The sequence below is a fragment of the Triplophysa dalaica genome, chromosome 20 (genome assembly GCF_015846415.1).
Source record: "Triplophysa dalaica isolate WHDGS20190420 chromosome 20, ASM1584641v1, whole genome shotgun sequence".
Taxonomy (NCBI): domain Eukaryota; kingdom Metazoa; phylum Chordata; class Actinopteri; order Cypriniformes; family Nemacheilidae; genus Triplophysa; species Triplophysa dalaica.
Window position 1 is genome coordinate 18,177,642 of NC_079561.1, and position 17,052 is coordinate 18,194,693.

Genomic DNA, 17,052 nt, shown 5'->3' on the forward strand with positions numbered 1-17,052 from the left:
AATGCGGTTTACACGTTGAATTGAGGGGAGTTTTTGACACATTTCTTCTATCTGAGAAAGTGTATCCTTTTTAATGCTCATTTTTAGAATTAACATGTTTCCATCCAGCGTCACATATAGCACCGGTAGGCCTATGCCTGTAAGATGTCTGCTTAAAATCTGGAAAACATCTGCTATGTAAAAACATCTGATAAACTTCTGGGAAAGAGCAGTTTTGCATATACGTTCTAAATCATGAAAGACATCAAGATTCTCAATTTAGAATTAAACGAGACGTCCTTCGTATGACATACTGGCAGAAAAGGAAACAGGAAGTAGAACGTTGCTATTACAACACGTTGCATGGGCACACCTGTCAAATGAATTAAAATGATTTCTATATGAACTTAAGAGGTGAAACGTTGGTTACTTTCAACCCTGAACAATGCCAAAAGAGTTAAACAAACTTAAAATGTTATGTCTTACTTTTTAAAACGTTTAAAAACCACTTAACACTATACCTATTTACGACATACAGTTGAAATGCAAACATATTTGACGAGTAGGATATATTTAGTTTAACTTTTTCATGTGACTTTGTTTACATCACTGACTTGCTATCACAGTTATCTGATCTGATCTTGTGTTGTCTGGTGTCTGGGAATGGCCAGAGATAAATCTATATATTTACATTTAGCAGACACTTTTATCCAATGTGACTTACAGAGGGTTCAGGGAGCAACAAAGCAATATATATATATATATATACAGTTGAAAGAAAAAGTATGTGAACCCTTTAGGCTTACTTGGATTTCTTCATAAATTGGTCATAAAATGTGTTCTGATCTTCATCTAAGTCACAACAATAGAGAAACACAGTCTGCTTAAACTTATACCGCACAAACATTTACTGCATGTAAACATTCATAGTGCAGGTTCTCCAAGAGCTAATTGGAGCCAGGAGTCAGCCAACCTGGGGTCCAATCGATGTGATGAGATTGGATGTGTTGATTAAAGCTGGCCTGTCGAATAAAAAACACACCAGTTTTGAGTTTGCTGTTCTGAAGAAGCGTTGTCTGATGTGAACCATGCCTCACACAAAAGAGCTCTCAGAAGACCTACGATCAAGAATTGTTGACTTACATAAAGCTGAAAAGGGCTACAAAAGTATATCTAAAGCCTTGATTTCCATGTGTCCACGGTAAGACAGATTGTCTACAAATGGAGAAAGTTCAGCACTGTTGCTACACTCCCTAGGCGTGGTCGTCCTGTAAAGATGACTGCAAGAGCACAGCGCAGAATGCTCAATGAGGTGAAGAAGAATCCTAGAGTGTCAGCTAAACACTTACAGAAATCTCTGGCACATGCTAACATTTTTGTTGACAAATCTACAATAAGGAAAACATTAAACAAGAATGGACTTCATGGGAGGACACCACGGAGGAAGCCACTGCTGTCCAAAAAAAACATGGCAGCACGTTTGAAGTTTGCAAAAGAGCACCTGGATGTTCCACAGCACTACTGGCAAAACATTCTGTGGACAGATGAAACCCAAATTGAGTTGTTTGGAAAGAACACACAACGCTATGTGTGGAGAACAATAGGCACAGCACACCAACATCAAAACTTCATCCCAACTGTGAAATATGGTGGAGGGGGCATCATGGTTTGGGGCTGCTTTGCTGCCTCAGGCCCTGGACGGATTACTGTCATCGATGGAAAAATGAATTCCAAAGTTTATCAAGACATTTTGCAGGAAAACTTAAGACCATCTGTCCGCCAACTGAAGCTTAACAGAGGATGGACGATGCAACAGGACCACGACCCAAAGCATAGAAGTAAATCAACAACAGAATGGCTTCAACAGAAGAAAATACGCCTTCTGGAGTGGCCCAGTCAGAGTCCTGACCTCAACCCGATTGAGATGCTGTGGCATGACCTCAAGAGAGCGATTCACACCAGACATCCCAAGAATATTGCTGACCTGAAACACTTTTGTAAAGAGGAATGGTCCAAAATTTCTCCTGACCGTTGTGCCGGTCTGATCTGCAACTATAGGAAACGTTTGGTTGAGGTTATTGCTGCCAAAGGAGGGTCAACCAGTTATTAAACCCAAAGGTTCACATACTTTTTCCACCCTGCACTATGAATGTTTACATGTTGTGTTCAATAAAAACATGAAAACGTATAATGTTTGTGCGGTATTAGTTTAAGCAGACTGTGTTTCTCTATTGTTGTGACTTAGATGAAGATCAGAACACATTTTATGACCAATTTATGAAGAAATCCAAGTAAGCCCAAAGGGTTCACATACTTTTTCTTTCAACTGTATGCCTGCTTAGATTAAAAAAGCATGACACAAATTGTAAAATGTTAACATTTAAACACCACATATTTGATTGTGCATCTGCTGCTGTTTGTTCAAATAACAGACATGGCCGACAAAAAATTGTGGGTTATCTATAGCAATGAAGAAAACACAAGGCCCTGTCCCAAATGGTGCACTCCGGTCGTGTGGACCTCCTTTGAGTTCACACTTAGTGACGTTAGGAAGAGCAGACTTATAGGGCACTAGGCACGAGTCCACAAGGGAACAGGGGAGTACATTTTGGGACAGACTTGATGTCATTACGCCGGAAAGAGCAAGGCTTGCATTCTAAACACTCTCACAGTTCTGTAATTCCGTAATCTACCTCTTTACTTTTCAAACCTGCATGACTGTTTAATGTGTAAACCGTATAAGCACAAAAGAAGATATTTGAAAGAAAGTAGTAACAGAAAACCCTTCGTCCACATTGACTTTTCTTCATACAATAGAAGTCAATGGGGACCATTGGTAAATGATGACAGAAATTTCGTTTTAGAAACGAACGCCTGGCGGAGTTAAGAAATCGGCATTTTAATTAATACGGCGATCCAAAGCACGCGAATTGTGATCCTGTTGGCTTTCGATAGTTGGCTTTCGATACATATCGCATTAAAGTAACGCGAGAGCGATTCAAATGCGTACCGCGGAATCTGCACTTGAATCTCTTTTGCGTTACTTTATACGATGATAGATTTGCGCAGGACCGCATTCAGATGAACGCATCTATTCTAAAGACGCTGATTAGCTTGTTCAGGTGTTTTATATTGGGATAAATTCTGAATGAAAATGGATCTCGCGGGCCAGAGTTGAGAATCACTGGCCTATAGTCTGTGAATGGTATTAACCTGTTGGCTTAATGTCCATAGTGAAATAAGATAGCTAGCAACAGACTAGTGTTAGCCTACATTTAATCACCATTTAATCAGTGCAGGGAAACGCTTAGCACTATAATAACCCTGGTGTGGAAATTCCATTTTACATGTCCACTTTATTTTCTTGTTGACATATATGTGCAGCTAAGTAAAAAATCTGCCGTTTTCATTGTTTTGAGAGGATGATGTTATTTTTAAGTTTGTTCGTTTTTCTTTTTATAAATCTTTCATAATAATTATAATAATAATTAATAATCATTTTGTTAGAGCATTTTCCATTTTGTCAAATTTTATGTAAAACATAGCCTTCAGCACATTTTTATGGTTGATTTTTATCTTGCATCAAATAGTGAACCGCATACTACACTTGCATGCATGTACAAATCACCAGCAGTAAATATTGTGCTAGTACTAGTATTGAACTACAAGAAGCAAGACAGTTGCAAGCCTTAAATTAGAGTTATGTGAAGCTTTTGATGGGACTGTTAGGTCCTAGAGATGTGGTGACGAGCTGCGCAGAGGGGGGCCAATCAAGGCCGTAACCAGGGTTTGAAAATTAGTGAGGTCCAAAGTAAGGTGTTAAGAATTGTGCTATAATAACACCCACAAATGCACTCCTAAACTTCAAAATAGACAGACATGTTGATGATTGCGAAAGTTTTTTTATTCAAAATAATGTTTTACATTTCACAGACGTGTGTGTGTGTGTGTGTGTATATATATATGTGTGCCATCTGAAAATTTCTTCTAGAGTGGTCATTTTTATCAATATTTAAGTTCAGTCATTTTTATATATATATTTATATATATATAAGTAGATAGATAGATAGATACACTGTATGAATACCGTATAAGTAACCTTAGGTAAGGTAGCAGTTCCAAAATAGTTTTTGTTAATAGTTGGTATGTGTGACGAGACCACAGTCATTTAGAAATACATTACAAAAACACAGTGAAAATAAAGTAGCATTTTGAGGGTTAAGGTCTGTTACCATGGTAAATTTGCGCGCAACGAGCACAGTAGCCTATGACTGACAGGACTGGAAAGTTCGTTTTTTTTTAGGTGAGGGAATTTTTATTTTATAACAAGTTATAAAAACGTTAGAATAATGACACCGATATAAAACTTGACAACATCTCATTTGACCGTAAATACTGAATGAGGAAAAAGCGTTTTTGATAGTCAACCGCTTTCACGCACGTCTGTCAAAATAAAAGTCTAGCGTCAGAAAAAAACAGAATTACGTTTGTTGTTTCTTTGAATGCACACTCCGCAATCCACTCAAAACGTTTTTGCGACCCACCAGTTGAAAACACTGCTTTAATTTATGTTTTTTGATGACTTAAGGTTAACTAAAGAGCATGAGACGTCATCCTGCTGGTCAGTAACGTTATTTGGCAATGGCATAGCCTATTTCATTCTGTAACAAACATATTTGTATTATGCTATTGTTTTTGTTGGTGTTAATCATTTCTTTCAGATATTAACGATGATCACTGCGTTTGTCTTACCAATGGTGGTATCTTCCTGTCAGCAATTAAGTTACAGTTTGTCTGTAAGCTTTTTTTTATTAATGTACAATGTTGCCAGATATTGCTATGAAAATCAAGCAATTTCAAAAAGAAAGAAAAAGATATCCGAAATAAGTTCAAAGCTTGTGTTTTGTGAATGAGATTAATATATCACTAACACTAACGTTCAACTTTACACTTTATAAACGTCCCAAGACTCCCAAAGTGTCACAATAAATTGGAAAAACGAGTAAAAACACGTATAATAGGTGCATCTGGCAACAAATGGAGGCATACCCGCGCTCTCACTCAACGCGCTCTCAAGCCGCGTTCACTGCGCTAGCTTCTCGCAGCAACATGATGAATTGCAAACACTCATATGATATGGGGTGGTTTAAATGGCAAAATAATCATTCAGAGAGCTTGACATTTTATTTTTGAATATAAAAAAATGACCGAGGTCCGGACCTCGGTGACCTCATAGCTGGCTACGGCCGTGGGGCCAATTTGATTTTTTGTCATGGGGCCCAAACTTCCTGGCGGCGCCCCTGTGCTGATCAGTCTGCTTATTAGTTCATTCATTTCTAATTTGATCAAAACATAAATTTAAAAATGTTTATGTCATCTTTTCTGCTTCTATCGGTTCTGTGATTAGGCGTTCACAAGGACTTCAGGGTTGGTAAAGTGTGGAGCCTGCAGCAGTGCGGGCTTCGCCGAAGACCGCATCAAGGGTGCAAAGGGGGCGCTGATGAGCACACTTCATAGCGTACAAATGACAGATGGGACACAATCCGGAATCGTGCACTAAGCGTGAACGCGCAATTTAAGGCCACGAGACCGCAAGTCCATGTGTCACGTTTTTTTTATCTTAGCAGGCATTTGTAGTAAATATGTTTACAAGTGTTTACTGATTTTTAAACGTTTTAAAAGGCAATGAGGATCAGTCCATTTAAACCTCCTGTCGTGAAGTCGAACGCACCCGGCGTTGAGAATCCTTCGTATACAGGCTCGTGTATAAACAGGCCTTTAGAAGGGTGCATACGGAGTGTCCTACATGCTTTTATGAAAAGAGAAAGCCACGATAACGTTGCAGAATTCAAATGAGACCTCCGAATGCGTCGCCTTCCGAAACGAGACTCAGTCATAGGTAGATTAGATAATTAGGTTGTGGGTTAGGGTACAAGTTTCATAAGACTAGACACAGCAAGAACGTATCCAAGTTTAAAAAGCCACGCCCATGAATCTGACTCGGAGCTTTGTTTTTCTTCAATGGTGTGCATCTTTCCTGAAATACACCATTCCTGAATTACACCAAGTAAGATCGATTATAATACTTTTAATTATTTTGGTCCCATGTAATAAACATGACATTTTGATATGAAAAATGCATAAAAAGGTCAATAACCACCTGACGGTGTGATCATGGGTTCGCTTTAAGCTTAACCACTCTAAATTAGCGTCAAACCAAAACAATGAAATGTCTCAAAAGCAAACCGTAACGAAGCTTGTTTTTATTTTCATCTTATGACTAAGGACTCGTAAGCGAACACCACGAGTATAGATCACATGGTCATACGCAAACGAATCGGTTAAATGTAAAATTGTTTGTTTTGTGCGCGCTTCTATATTAAACCTGTAACATCACTAGGTAGCAGCATTACAGAGCATCTATAAAGCTGTTGCACTGATCTGTTTGTTTCAGGCTTGAGACTTGGATTCACCTTCTACTGTTGGTAACGTAACAGCCTTGTTTATTTTCATCGTATCCATGTGTGCATGTCTTGAATATTTCTAAAACATTGCCATGGCGTGAGCATGCATAGTCATTATTACAGACAGTTTTTTTAAAATAATTAATAATTATTTCAACACACACTTTTTTCTTTGATGGCTTTGCTTTAAGTAAAAATATAAAGCCTTGAATGTGTTTTATCACAACAGTTTTGATTTGTGTTTTATATTTTTTTGTTTGTTTTTGAATGTCCAACTCTTATTATAGTAATGTGCCTTGTTTGGTTTTTGGCAAGTTCTTGAAACAAAAACACAAATAAGTAGATTTAATAGCTTTAAAGTTTTTCATGAATGTAACGGGTTTGTGTATCATGTAACTTTTTATCAGCAAACATGACATCAGAGATTATATCACAGCTGATGGGAGCGTGGATGGATGTGCAGGGAATCCTGATATTCCTCTGTGTTCTGCTGTTGCTGAAGAACATGTTTGATTTTCGATTCAGCAACATGCCCCCTGGTCCCTTCCCTCTGCCCTTCATTGGAAACCTGATGAGCATCGGTTTTAATGACCCAATGGAGATCTTTCCAAAGGTGTGCTTTTGTGTGTCATTGTTTTATAATATTGTTTCACATTTTTTGGGAAGTTAACTTCACGTTTGACAGATTGCCGAGCGATATGGAGGCGTGAGCACGCTGTACCTTGGAAGAAGACCCTGTATACTGCTCACTGGATATGAGGCTTTCAAAGAGGCCTTTGTGGAACAGGCAGACGTGTTCATGGAACGGCCGTTCTTCCCTGTAAATGACAGAATCTGTAACGGGAAAGGTAAGGAACGTTCAGAAATACGATACACGCACATACATATTTATGCACGCACCTAAAAAAAACTTTAATGTTGTCGTATTTTATAAAAAAAATATTGGAAAGCACCACAGCCGACCATTCCTAGAATACTCAATTTAGCGCAGCACAACTAATCGCAGTGAAATTATCTTCAGCAAATGTTCATGACGTACATTATTTGGCTCTTGAGTTGTATTCACAGGCGTTGTGGATTTCTAATATAAAGCGAGCAAACGGACGGCCACATTTTTATGCATTTTTGCTGTTTGGGAACTTTGTTCAGTTACAATGGGGTCATGAGGTTCTAAATGCCGGAAGAACCGAAATTCGGAAACCAAAAATAAATAAATCAGTTTGCATGGCACATTTAAGGGTGGATTGCTTTGTGAATCTGTTACAAAGACAAAAACTTAAGTACAGACTATACTATATTGGTGAGAAAACATAAGAAAGTCGATATGCCAAACATGTATCCCTCTCTTGTGTGGAACACAAAAGAAGATATTTTGAGAAATGTTTGTAAGGGTGGTTTCGCTATAGTGGTTCAGGCTAAAGGGATGCCAAAATGACTAAAGAAACGTTAACGGCAAGATGTTATAAAACTCTTGTCAGTTTCCACCCTTCTGCAACCTACCACGACAGAAATAAGCACATTGATTATAGATATATATGTGGGAGAGCTTTGCTATAACATGAATTTATTGTATTGCAATATGGAGCGTTTAAATATGTACATTAAACCAACACTAGTCTCCAGGTTTGTAAATGAAAGTATTTAGTAACAGACTTAAATCGATGTTACATGCAAAAATGGTTACAAAGTAAATGCTTAAAATTGTAAATTAACAACTAACTTTTTCCAAATGTATTCGATATTACCTGAGATGATGGGAAAGAAAGAGAGAAAGTATAAAAGAAGAATAAAAGCCAGAGAAGGAGAGACAGAGCTCCAGGAGAGGAACTTCCAGTGAGGAGACGAGTATAGAGAGCCCAGAGCTTATTTTACATTTCCCTTTTATCCTATCGTTGACCATGTGACTAAACTAACCTGATACATATTAAATTGACCAATCAGTACCACCTTTAACCCCCACTGTACTGGACCCACAATAAACCAACATCTCAGGCAAAAGTGGTTGATCACTATCTCAGCACCCCTTTGATCTCTAGAAGAGCAAATTGTGCCTTTTGGAAGAAAGGGGGGGTTGTGGTACAGCAATTAATTTCTGTTATTTTTCCAACCCTACATGTTCATAGAATTTAAGTCAATTGGGGTTAGTGTTATTTGGTTAACGTTCTTCAAAATACCTTATTTTTGTTCTACAAAAGGAAGTCATACAGGATTGAATGTAATGCATTTCACCTCCAAGAGACTCTACACATAGTCACTAGGACAGGCAACAATGCTCCATTATATGTGAAAGTAAGAAAGAGGGTGGGAAATGAAAAATATATTATGACCTTGACTAACAGTATAAGTGGACCACGGGAAAAAAAAGATTTAAAGGAATGATAGGATGAGCCACTTTGACAACCAGAAACAAAACCGGTCATTGAGGATAAATGTTCAAATGTCCATAAAGGAGATGGCAATAATCCATTACATGTTCATGTCCTTATACATTTATGTGATCTTTCGGTCTCATGTAGGTCTGATCTTCTCTGGTGGCCACATGTGGCACCAGCAAAGGCGCTTCGCGGTGGCGACGCTGAAATATTTTGGTGTGGGAAAGAAAACCCTGGAAAACTCAATTCTGCAAGAGTGTCAGTTTGTTTGTGAGGCTCTGCGGGTTGAACGAGGTCAGTTTCTCTATAATTTTACGAGTATATCTTTAAAAAAACTACAAATGTCTCGAGCAGATATTTGATTTTTTTTGTCTCTTATGTTTTTAAGGTCTGCCGTTCAACCCTCATGACCTGTTGAACTGTGCAGTGGGGAATATAATATGCAGTTTGGTTTTTGGCTACAAGTTTGAATACGACGACCAACGTTTTTATCAGCTGTTGAAGTACTCGGATGACACCTTTAAACTGCCTATCAATAGATTTGGTCGGGTACGAGATCAGCATAAAATATATGAATATGGTTTAGATTCCTAGATTCCTTTAGTTGTTCCTTCCTTAAAGTCCACCTCTAGTCCTGAATGCAAGTTTCTGTCCGCTTCAAGGGTTATTATAGTTCATTAAACCAAAACTCAAAACATTTCTGTTCATTGAAATCAAATCAAATATAGGCCAGAATATTATTTGAAAAACACCAACCATATTGAAAAAACGACCTTACCAATGCAATAAACGTAAAAGTAAAAGTAAGTTTATGACACTAAAATTAATAACTGTTATTAAATAACTAAATTGAATAAAAATATATAAAACACATGGAGCAATATAGAAAAATTCCAAGAACATAAAAAGTATTAATCACTTTCCTATCCTACATGCATCCATAAAGGATGTTCTTGAAATGCATATAGATTAGTTTTGGTATGATGTTTGTGATTAGCTGTGACCGTCCGATGCCGCGGCGATCTTTTACGCATTGCCGTTTCCAGTCTGGCAGCTGTGACAGTCGCCCTGAGCACATTAACCGTTACCGATGTGTGTTACGAGGCTTTCAGAATAAAAATAGCCCAACAGAATACATGATTTGTCTTTTTAGAGTTACGACATCTGTGAAAATGACATTTCCTAAAGGTTTTATTTGTTTCCTAACGTGTGCAACTTCCGAGATGTTATTTGGTGCATTTCTGAGAATGGATCCAAAATAAAGTAATGGCAACTTTGAGGTCTGCATCTCTTTAATGCGGTACACTAAATTGCTCTTTTCAGTAAAATGTTTAAAGTGATGTAACATACCGATAAACAATATATTTTCGCTCTTTATAGCTGTATAACGAGTTTCCAACCCTGATGTCCTTTCTGCCGGGGCAACATCAGACGACGTTTGCCAACCTTTCCAAGCTTAAGGTCTTTTTTCAGGAGGAAATTCAAAAACACAGAGAAGACCGAAACCCATCCAGTCCCAGAGATTACATTGACTGTTATTTGGATGAAATTGAGAAGGTAACCTTTTGAAGCCGGTCAGATTTAACCTTAACGCAACTACTTGGCTATTTTTTGTGGCTTCGTTGTCTGCATACACTTGCATTGTGATGTGATTATGATGTCACCCTGGCAGATTTTCTGTCTGGCGAGCTGATGTTTCAACTGACGGAGTTGACACCATCCCGTAGTCACAATTAAGTCATTGACTTGTGTTCATTTTGAGCAATAGGCAAGAAAAGTCTGAAAATGGATGCCTCTGAACCTAATCCAAAAATGATCATTTCTTTGTAAATTAATTTGGGAGAAGATCACGAGTCAGGACTTGACCTCAAGTCGCTTATTATGTTTAATGTTCTGGAATTTCGAAGCTCAGACTATCTGTAAACTTGTTTCTTTGGATCTTTTCCAGTCTAAGGACAGCGAAGCGGAGTTCACAGAAGAAAATCTGATCCACTGTTTGCTGGATCTGTTTGGAGCGGGAACAGAAAGCACCGCTAAATCACTCAGCTGGGGTTTGCTCTATATGGCCAAGTACCCAGAAGTGCAAGGTGAGGTGATGGATGTCCAAAAACCTGTCTGCTTGTAAGACAAATGTGTACATGTTTGCTTTCTGTCACCGCAGAGAAAGTTCAGGCAGAGATCGATCATGTGATCGGACAGACGCGTCAACCGCTGATGGAGGATCGGACGTACCTGCCGTACACTTACGCTGTGATTCATGAGGTTCAAAGGTTTGCAAACGTTCTTGCCTTCATTCCGCCGAGAGTCGCCTGCAGAGACACAACAGTGGCCGGATATCTCATTCCCAAGGTGAGAGATGCTGCTTTCAAAGTTAATGCTTTTTGTAGCGCGTGCCCAAATCTCGCTAGAATACAAACAGTTCACAGGTCAACTTCAGTCGACAAATAAAATATAATATTAAAAAAAATATGACGTTTGTGAGACATTGTTTTCTAGATGGTTAAGCGAATTTTCCCGAATTTTCATAGATCATGTCTAAATGTCTAAATGTAAATGTAGATCAGCAACCCAAAAAATAAAATAATGCAACATTAACAAGCAGAATGAGAAAGTGAGTGAGCAAGATAAAAGATTAATAGTTTTTTTGTGATATTATAATTTATCATGACATTTGAAAACATGATTTAAAAAAATGTATAGAAAGGTAACTCTCACACCAAATCTAGTTGTGACCCCATGTTGGGAATTGGGAACCACTGTTATAGATAATGTTTAGTTTTTTTTGTGATTTCATTCAAAATTGGTGACCTGAACATCTTGTTGTGTATTAGTGAGACAAACTTCTTTTCTGGTAGGGTGTGATGGTTCTTCCAATGCTGAAGCCTATCCTAGAGGACAAGAAAGAGTACAGCGCTCCACACGAGTTCAACCCAACGCACTTCCTAGATGAAAATGGCAAATTTCAGAAGAGAGAAAGATTTATTCCCTTCTCAATAGGTAGGTCAGAAGGATGAGGCTGTATTTTTATAATCCAGCACCATCAAGTTGTGAACAGTTTTATTGTGTTTCACAGGTAAGAGGATGTGCTCAGGTGAGCAGCTGGCTCGTATGGAGCTCTTTCTCCTCTTCGTCTCTTTGATGCAGAATTTTACCTTCCTGCCACCTGAGGGAGAAACTCTGAGTCTGAAAAGGACGGTGGCCATCGCATCTGCTCCTGAACCCTTCCGTATACGTGCCATACCTAGATAATGAACCTTATTTAAAGTGATAGTAAACCCAAAAATTAAAATTCTTCTGCAGAACACAAAAGAAGATGTTTTGAAGAATGTTGGTAACCAGCACACATTCACATGCATTGGTTTTGTTTCCCTACAGTAGAACTCAATGGTTGCTGGCGCTGTTCTGTTACCAACTTTCTTCAACATATCAATTTTGTGTTCTTTGGAAAAGAGAAAGTCAAACAGGTTTGAAAGGACTAGAGGGTGACAGAATGATGACAGCCTTTTTATTTTTGGGTGAACTATCCCTTTAAAATAGAATAAATGACTTAACACAATAGATCCTTTTCAAGCAGTTTGTTTGACAAGGGGTCTGCCAATCATAACGCCGATATTATGTTCCCAGTGACTGACTGCTATTTTGTCCAACAAACAAACCAGTCCAACAAACCATGCGTAGTAGAGCTTTGGGGCCAGTTGCACCAGCTGGTAGTACAACCAGCCGTAAAACTAGTCTGGACTTTAGTCCTGCGTAGAATTTACACCGATTGCACCACAAAGGCATAGTTTACATCAGATACTAAACCTTACGTCTAGTCAGAGGAAGCCGCTGCCGCGAACCGACCGTCATGGACCAGAATGCATTTGCAAGTGGAATTCTGCTTTTACCTCTTTGGTGATCTGACGTTTTTTGTCGTGGCGGTTTTTAAGATGGTCTTTCTTTTTGTTTGTCCTTAGGAAGTGCCACTTGCACACAGTTAACAAGTGGAAAGTTAGGTTCCAGCTGTTCACCTGCCACCTGCCATGTGTCTGCACAGTGTATGTGATGACGTAAGGTGTCTGTGTGAACAGGGTCTGCAGTGGGATTCAAAATACGTTGACTGAGAATGTACACACTATCTATCATTGCGGTTCTCCAATATAATGATTGGGCAACATTATTTTGGTCCTACATCTTTCGCACACCATATATAAATATAAAAATGTCCTCGGGGATGCGCATTGTCTAAAATTAGCGTAGCTGATCCTGGTCGTAGTTTTAGATGGCGCAACATGTTTAAATATTTATCACACGTCTGGTCGTAGTTAAGTCAGACATTGGACTAACCAACTTTTTATGTCGAGCTGGTGCCATCAGCCCCAGTTGATTAATATATATATATTTTTTTTTTTCTGTGCTAATATTTTATCGTTTAGAATTGTGTGGAAAAAACACTGAAAATAAAACTCAAACTTATTGTAATTGCAATGTATGTTGGAATCTGGTTGGCTGAATCCTGGGGATCACGTTAGACACCTCAGCCAATAATAAAACAGCCTCTAGACTACTTTCCTGCTTTCCGTAGAAGGTTGCAGACTTTCCATTTTTCTCAGTTTCTTTGGAAATGTGGATATGACGCCATTGACAGACGTGTCAATACGTCCAAAAAATTTACTTGTCATTTGTTAAAATGCTGATTTTCTCACAATTTACAAATAGTTGGAAACATTTGGGATATTGTAAGTACTCAACTGAACAAAATATATAACATCGGCCTAGTGGTTTTTGGATATTTTACTGCAAAAATGTTACATATTGTACCTTTAAACTAAATGCTTGAATTGTTTGAATCAGTTTTCTGCATTATCATTACTTAAATCTTGAAAATAATAATGCATGTCAAATAGGGAAAGAATTTGGTAACTGTAACTAAGAAACACATTTTAGTGAATGTATGTGACTTAAGCAATTGTTTCCCAACATTTACCACACCGCAAAGAGAAAAAAGAGAGAGAATCTACACAATTTATACTTTGCAAAATCTTTATTTGCTTTTTTTGTACACTGCCTAATTTTTCCAACAACATTAAAAGATCAAGCTTTTGTAATGTCTCATTCTTGACTTTTAGAAGAAAAGAACAATATCACTCATCACAATTCAACATAATCATGTCATGATGTGAGTTACTGGCAGGAGTTGTGATCATAAACTGATTTTCAGGACGTCTTCAGATTGATCACTTCTTTTCTTCATGGTCTCCTGCATCTGCAGTCATGTTTGATGTTGTCATGATGATATGATGTCAGGTTGTTACAGACCGGCTCACAGGACGTCTCCTTGAAGCAGCCGTGCAGATGTTTAGCACACGCTTCACCACGTTTACAGCCATCCTGAATGACCGCAGCTTTACTCCCGTGATGATGGCATGATGGGACGCAGGAGTTACTGCAAACAGACTTGCAGCACACAGCTTCGTGCAAATCCTTCTTACACCCATAATGAGGACATGAAGGGACGACGTTGTTGCAAACATCACCAAAAACAGACTTGCAGCACGTCACTTTCTTGCAATCGTCCGTCTGCAGTTTGATAGCTGTGAAACGGCCAAATTTGCTGCAGTTGATGGAGGATTGCTCATAGGCCATAGTGTGATCTTAACAACACAAAAGAAGTCAACAACTTTCTCAAGCTGTAAATATTTGAAAATCAAGCTAAGAAAGAGAAGATGCTTAAAATATTGATGTGAGTACTTACATGTTGTCAGATATTTTTCCTTATTGTGTTTGAGTTGTGTCTTGCTGGAAGCAGCTCTTCTGTTGCTCTGATGTTTCTCCTCTGAACAGTTCCTTATATATTCACCTCTTCTGCATCTCCACCCAACAACATCTCATAGCTGAAGAGTGTCAAAATATTCACAAATGTCTCATTAGGGTGAGTTAACAGTTTATGATGAGTATAGCAGCTGACATTATACACGCCACCATTGTATACACTAATACATACACAATTACATCACTTTGTTAATGTGTCATTGTATGACGTGGCCAGATTTACAGATTAACATAATAACAGTTAACTCTTGTGCCATTATCACGTTTCGTATTATAGGAATTCATCTGAAAAATGTCAACCTTGATACAAACTGTGAGGAAACTCATAATTAATAGAAATGTTTGTGTAGTTAACTTTTTTCTATTTAATTTACAGCTTGGATTTGCTTTAATATTTTTAGAATCAATTATTTAAGTAATTTTGTTTTGTGTTAATTTATGTATTTTTAATTCTATAAATGTTTGATTTATTTATATTCGGGTCTAGTTTTAGTTAATTTTTTACTATTAATATTCGAATGATTGGTTTATTTTTATTCGCAGTAAAACATTGTAGTGCAATATGTAGTAATTTCCATTCGGTTTCTCAAATATTATTTAGACCTGTATTTTATTCAATTTAAATTAACAGAAATGTTTTACTCGTTTATATTTTACTAAACTCTAAACTGGTGTCAGTGTTTGCAAACTATGAAAATTGTAGCCTAGAGACGAAAATACAGCTAGTGTTAAAGCAATACATTAAAATCTTAAAATATAAATGAATTAATATGAAATAAATTATTAAATTAATTAATTAATTATAAAATAAACATGTGTTGTATAAATATTTAATTTATTTGATAAATTAAAAGAAAATGTCAATTGTTATAGTAAATTGTTTTCATCATTTTGGATGATGGCTCTAATGCAAAACCATTAGACACTCTGTCCAAGTCTTACATATGACTCAAACTCCAGAATTACTGAACCATGGCAAAGTGAAGATGCTGAACGCATGGTGACAGGAGTGAGATTTTGTAAGCATACATGTACATATGAAACCCATTAAATAATGATCGGAAGTTTCTGAAGACGTCTTCAGAAGATGTGCCCATATGTCAACAGCTCTTATACAGTATGTTTATAACATGTGCACAGACATATGACTACTAGTGAGTACTGCTGTTTATTATGAAGATACTAAATGACATCTGTCTCAAGAAACACATTTTAATTGAATATCTTAATGAGTCTGAACATCACAGGTTGTAATTATGCTATAATCTTATTACATCATGTTAAACCTTCTTTCTCATCCTAACTGAAACAATATTGTAAAGCTTAAATAAGCTGTTATGATTAAAACTTTTTAAAACTTATGACTAAAAAATGTTGACACTCGTTGACTGAGCTGTTGATGGGTGGAGACGCAGATGAGGTGAATATATACCGGACCGTTCACAGGAGAAACATCAGAGCTTCAGAAGAGTTTCAGCAAGACTTACTTTGAGGACCAGAACTGTTAACCAACAGAAAAAAAACATGTAAGTAATAAACTCACACATTCCTTTAAACATCTTATGCTTTGTCTTGTTATTCCTCTCATACAGTCACTTCTCTTTTGTGTTGTTAAGATCACACTATGGCCTATGAGCAATCCTCCATCAACTGCAGCAAATTTGGCCGTTTCACAGCTATCAAACTGCAGACGGACGATTGCAAGAAAGTGACGTGCTGCAAGTCTGTTTGTGGTGATGTTTGCAACAACGGCGTCCCCTCATGTCTTCATTATGGGTGTAAGAAGGATTGCAGTGAAGCTGTGTGCTGCAAGTCTGTTTGCAGTAACTCTTGCGTCCCATCATGCCATCATCACGGGAGTAAAGCTGCGGTCATTCAGGATGGCTGTAAACGTGGTGAAGCGTGTGCTAAACATCTGCACGGCTGCTTCAAGGAGGTGTCCTGTGAGCCGGTCTGTAACAACCTGACATCATGTCATCATGACAACATCAAACATGACTGCAGATGCAGGAGACCATGAAGAAAATAAGTGATCAATCTGAAGACGTCCTGCAAATCAGTTTATGATCACAACTCCTGCCAGTAACTCACATCATGACATGAAATGATATATTGTTGTGTGTGCTATTGTTCTTTTCTTCTAAAAGTTAACAATGAGACAGAATCGTTTCGTTGAGCTTTATCATTTAATGAAACCAAAAGAATGAGGCCTAAAATTCAAAAACAACAAATGGAAAATAAAGATTTCATAAAGAAGGTCAATGAGTGGTTTGATTTTTCTGTAGTAGGAAACCTGTGCTGTGTAAAGATTTTTTTAAAGTTCATAATTAGACATTCATGATGAATCAGGATATTTAACAAAAAAAGGTTGATTTATACCAAAGGTAGAGATGGGTCAGAAGAAAAACAAGTTGAAGAGGTGAGAG

At 37.7% G+C, this 17,052-nt stretch overlaps 1 protein-coding gene across 3 annotated transcripts; it reads left to right on the forward strand.

Annotated features, from left to right (window-relative positions):
• Window positions 1–4,139: 4,139 nt before the first annotated feature.
• On the forward strand, window positions 4,140–13,897 carry LOC130408946 (cytochrome P450 2J4-like). Of its 3 annotated transcripts, none has more exons than XM_056732471.1 (11): window positions 4,140–6,046; window positions 6,434–6,464; window positions 6,851–7,056; window positions 7,129–7,291; window positions 8,960–9,109; window positions 9,204–9,364; window positions 10,196–10,372; window positions 10,764–10,902; window positions 10,977–11,164; window positions 11,671–11,812; window positions 11,889–13,897. In XM_056732471.1, the coding sequence occupies exons 3-11, from the start codon at window positions 6,856–6,858 to the stop codon at window positions 12,062–12,064; spliced, it is 1,497 nt and encodes a 498-aa protein (XP_056588449.1). In that variant the 5' UTR covers window positions 4,140–6,046; window positions 6,434–6,464; window positions 6,851–6,855; the 3' UTR covers window positions 12,065–13,897. The 3 variants fall into 3 exon arrangements, with proteins under 3 accessions (XP_056588449.1, XP_056588450.1, XP_056588451.1); XM_056732472.1 differs by having other exon boundaries at window positions 4,140–4,282; XM_056732473.1 differs by lacking the exon at window positions 10,196–10,372.
• Window positions 13,898–17,052: the final 3,155 nt, after the last annotated feature.

Excerpts from the sequence above, each read along its gene's own strand:
- LOC130408946 (XM_056732471.1), top strand. The coding sequence starts at position 6,856 with ATGACATCAGAGATTATATCACAGCTGATGGGAGCGTGGATGGATGTG. Across the intron at positions 10,373-10,763 it reads ATTTGGATGAAATTGAGAAG|TCTAAGGACAGCGAAGCGGA; the intron begins GTAACCTTTTGA and ends GATCTTTTCCAG. Across the intron at positions 11,165-11,670 it reads CCGGATATCTCATTCCCAAG|GGTGTGATGGTTCTTCCAAT; the intron begins GTGAGAGATGCT and ends CTTTTCTGGTAG.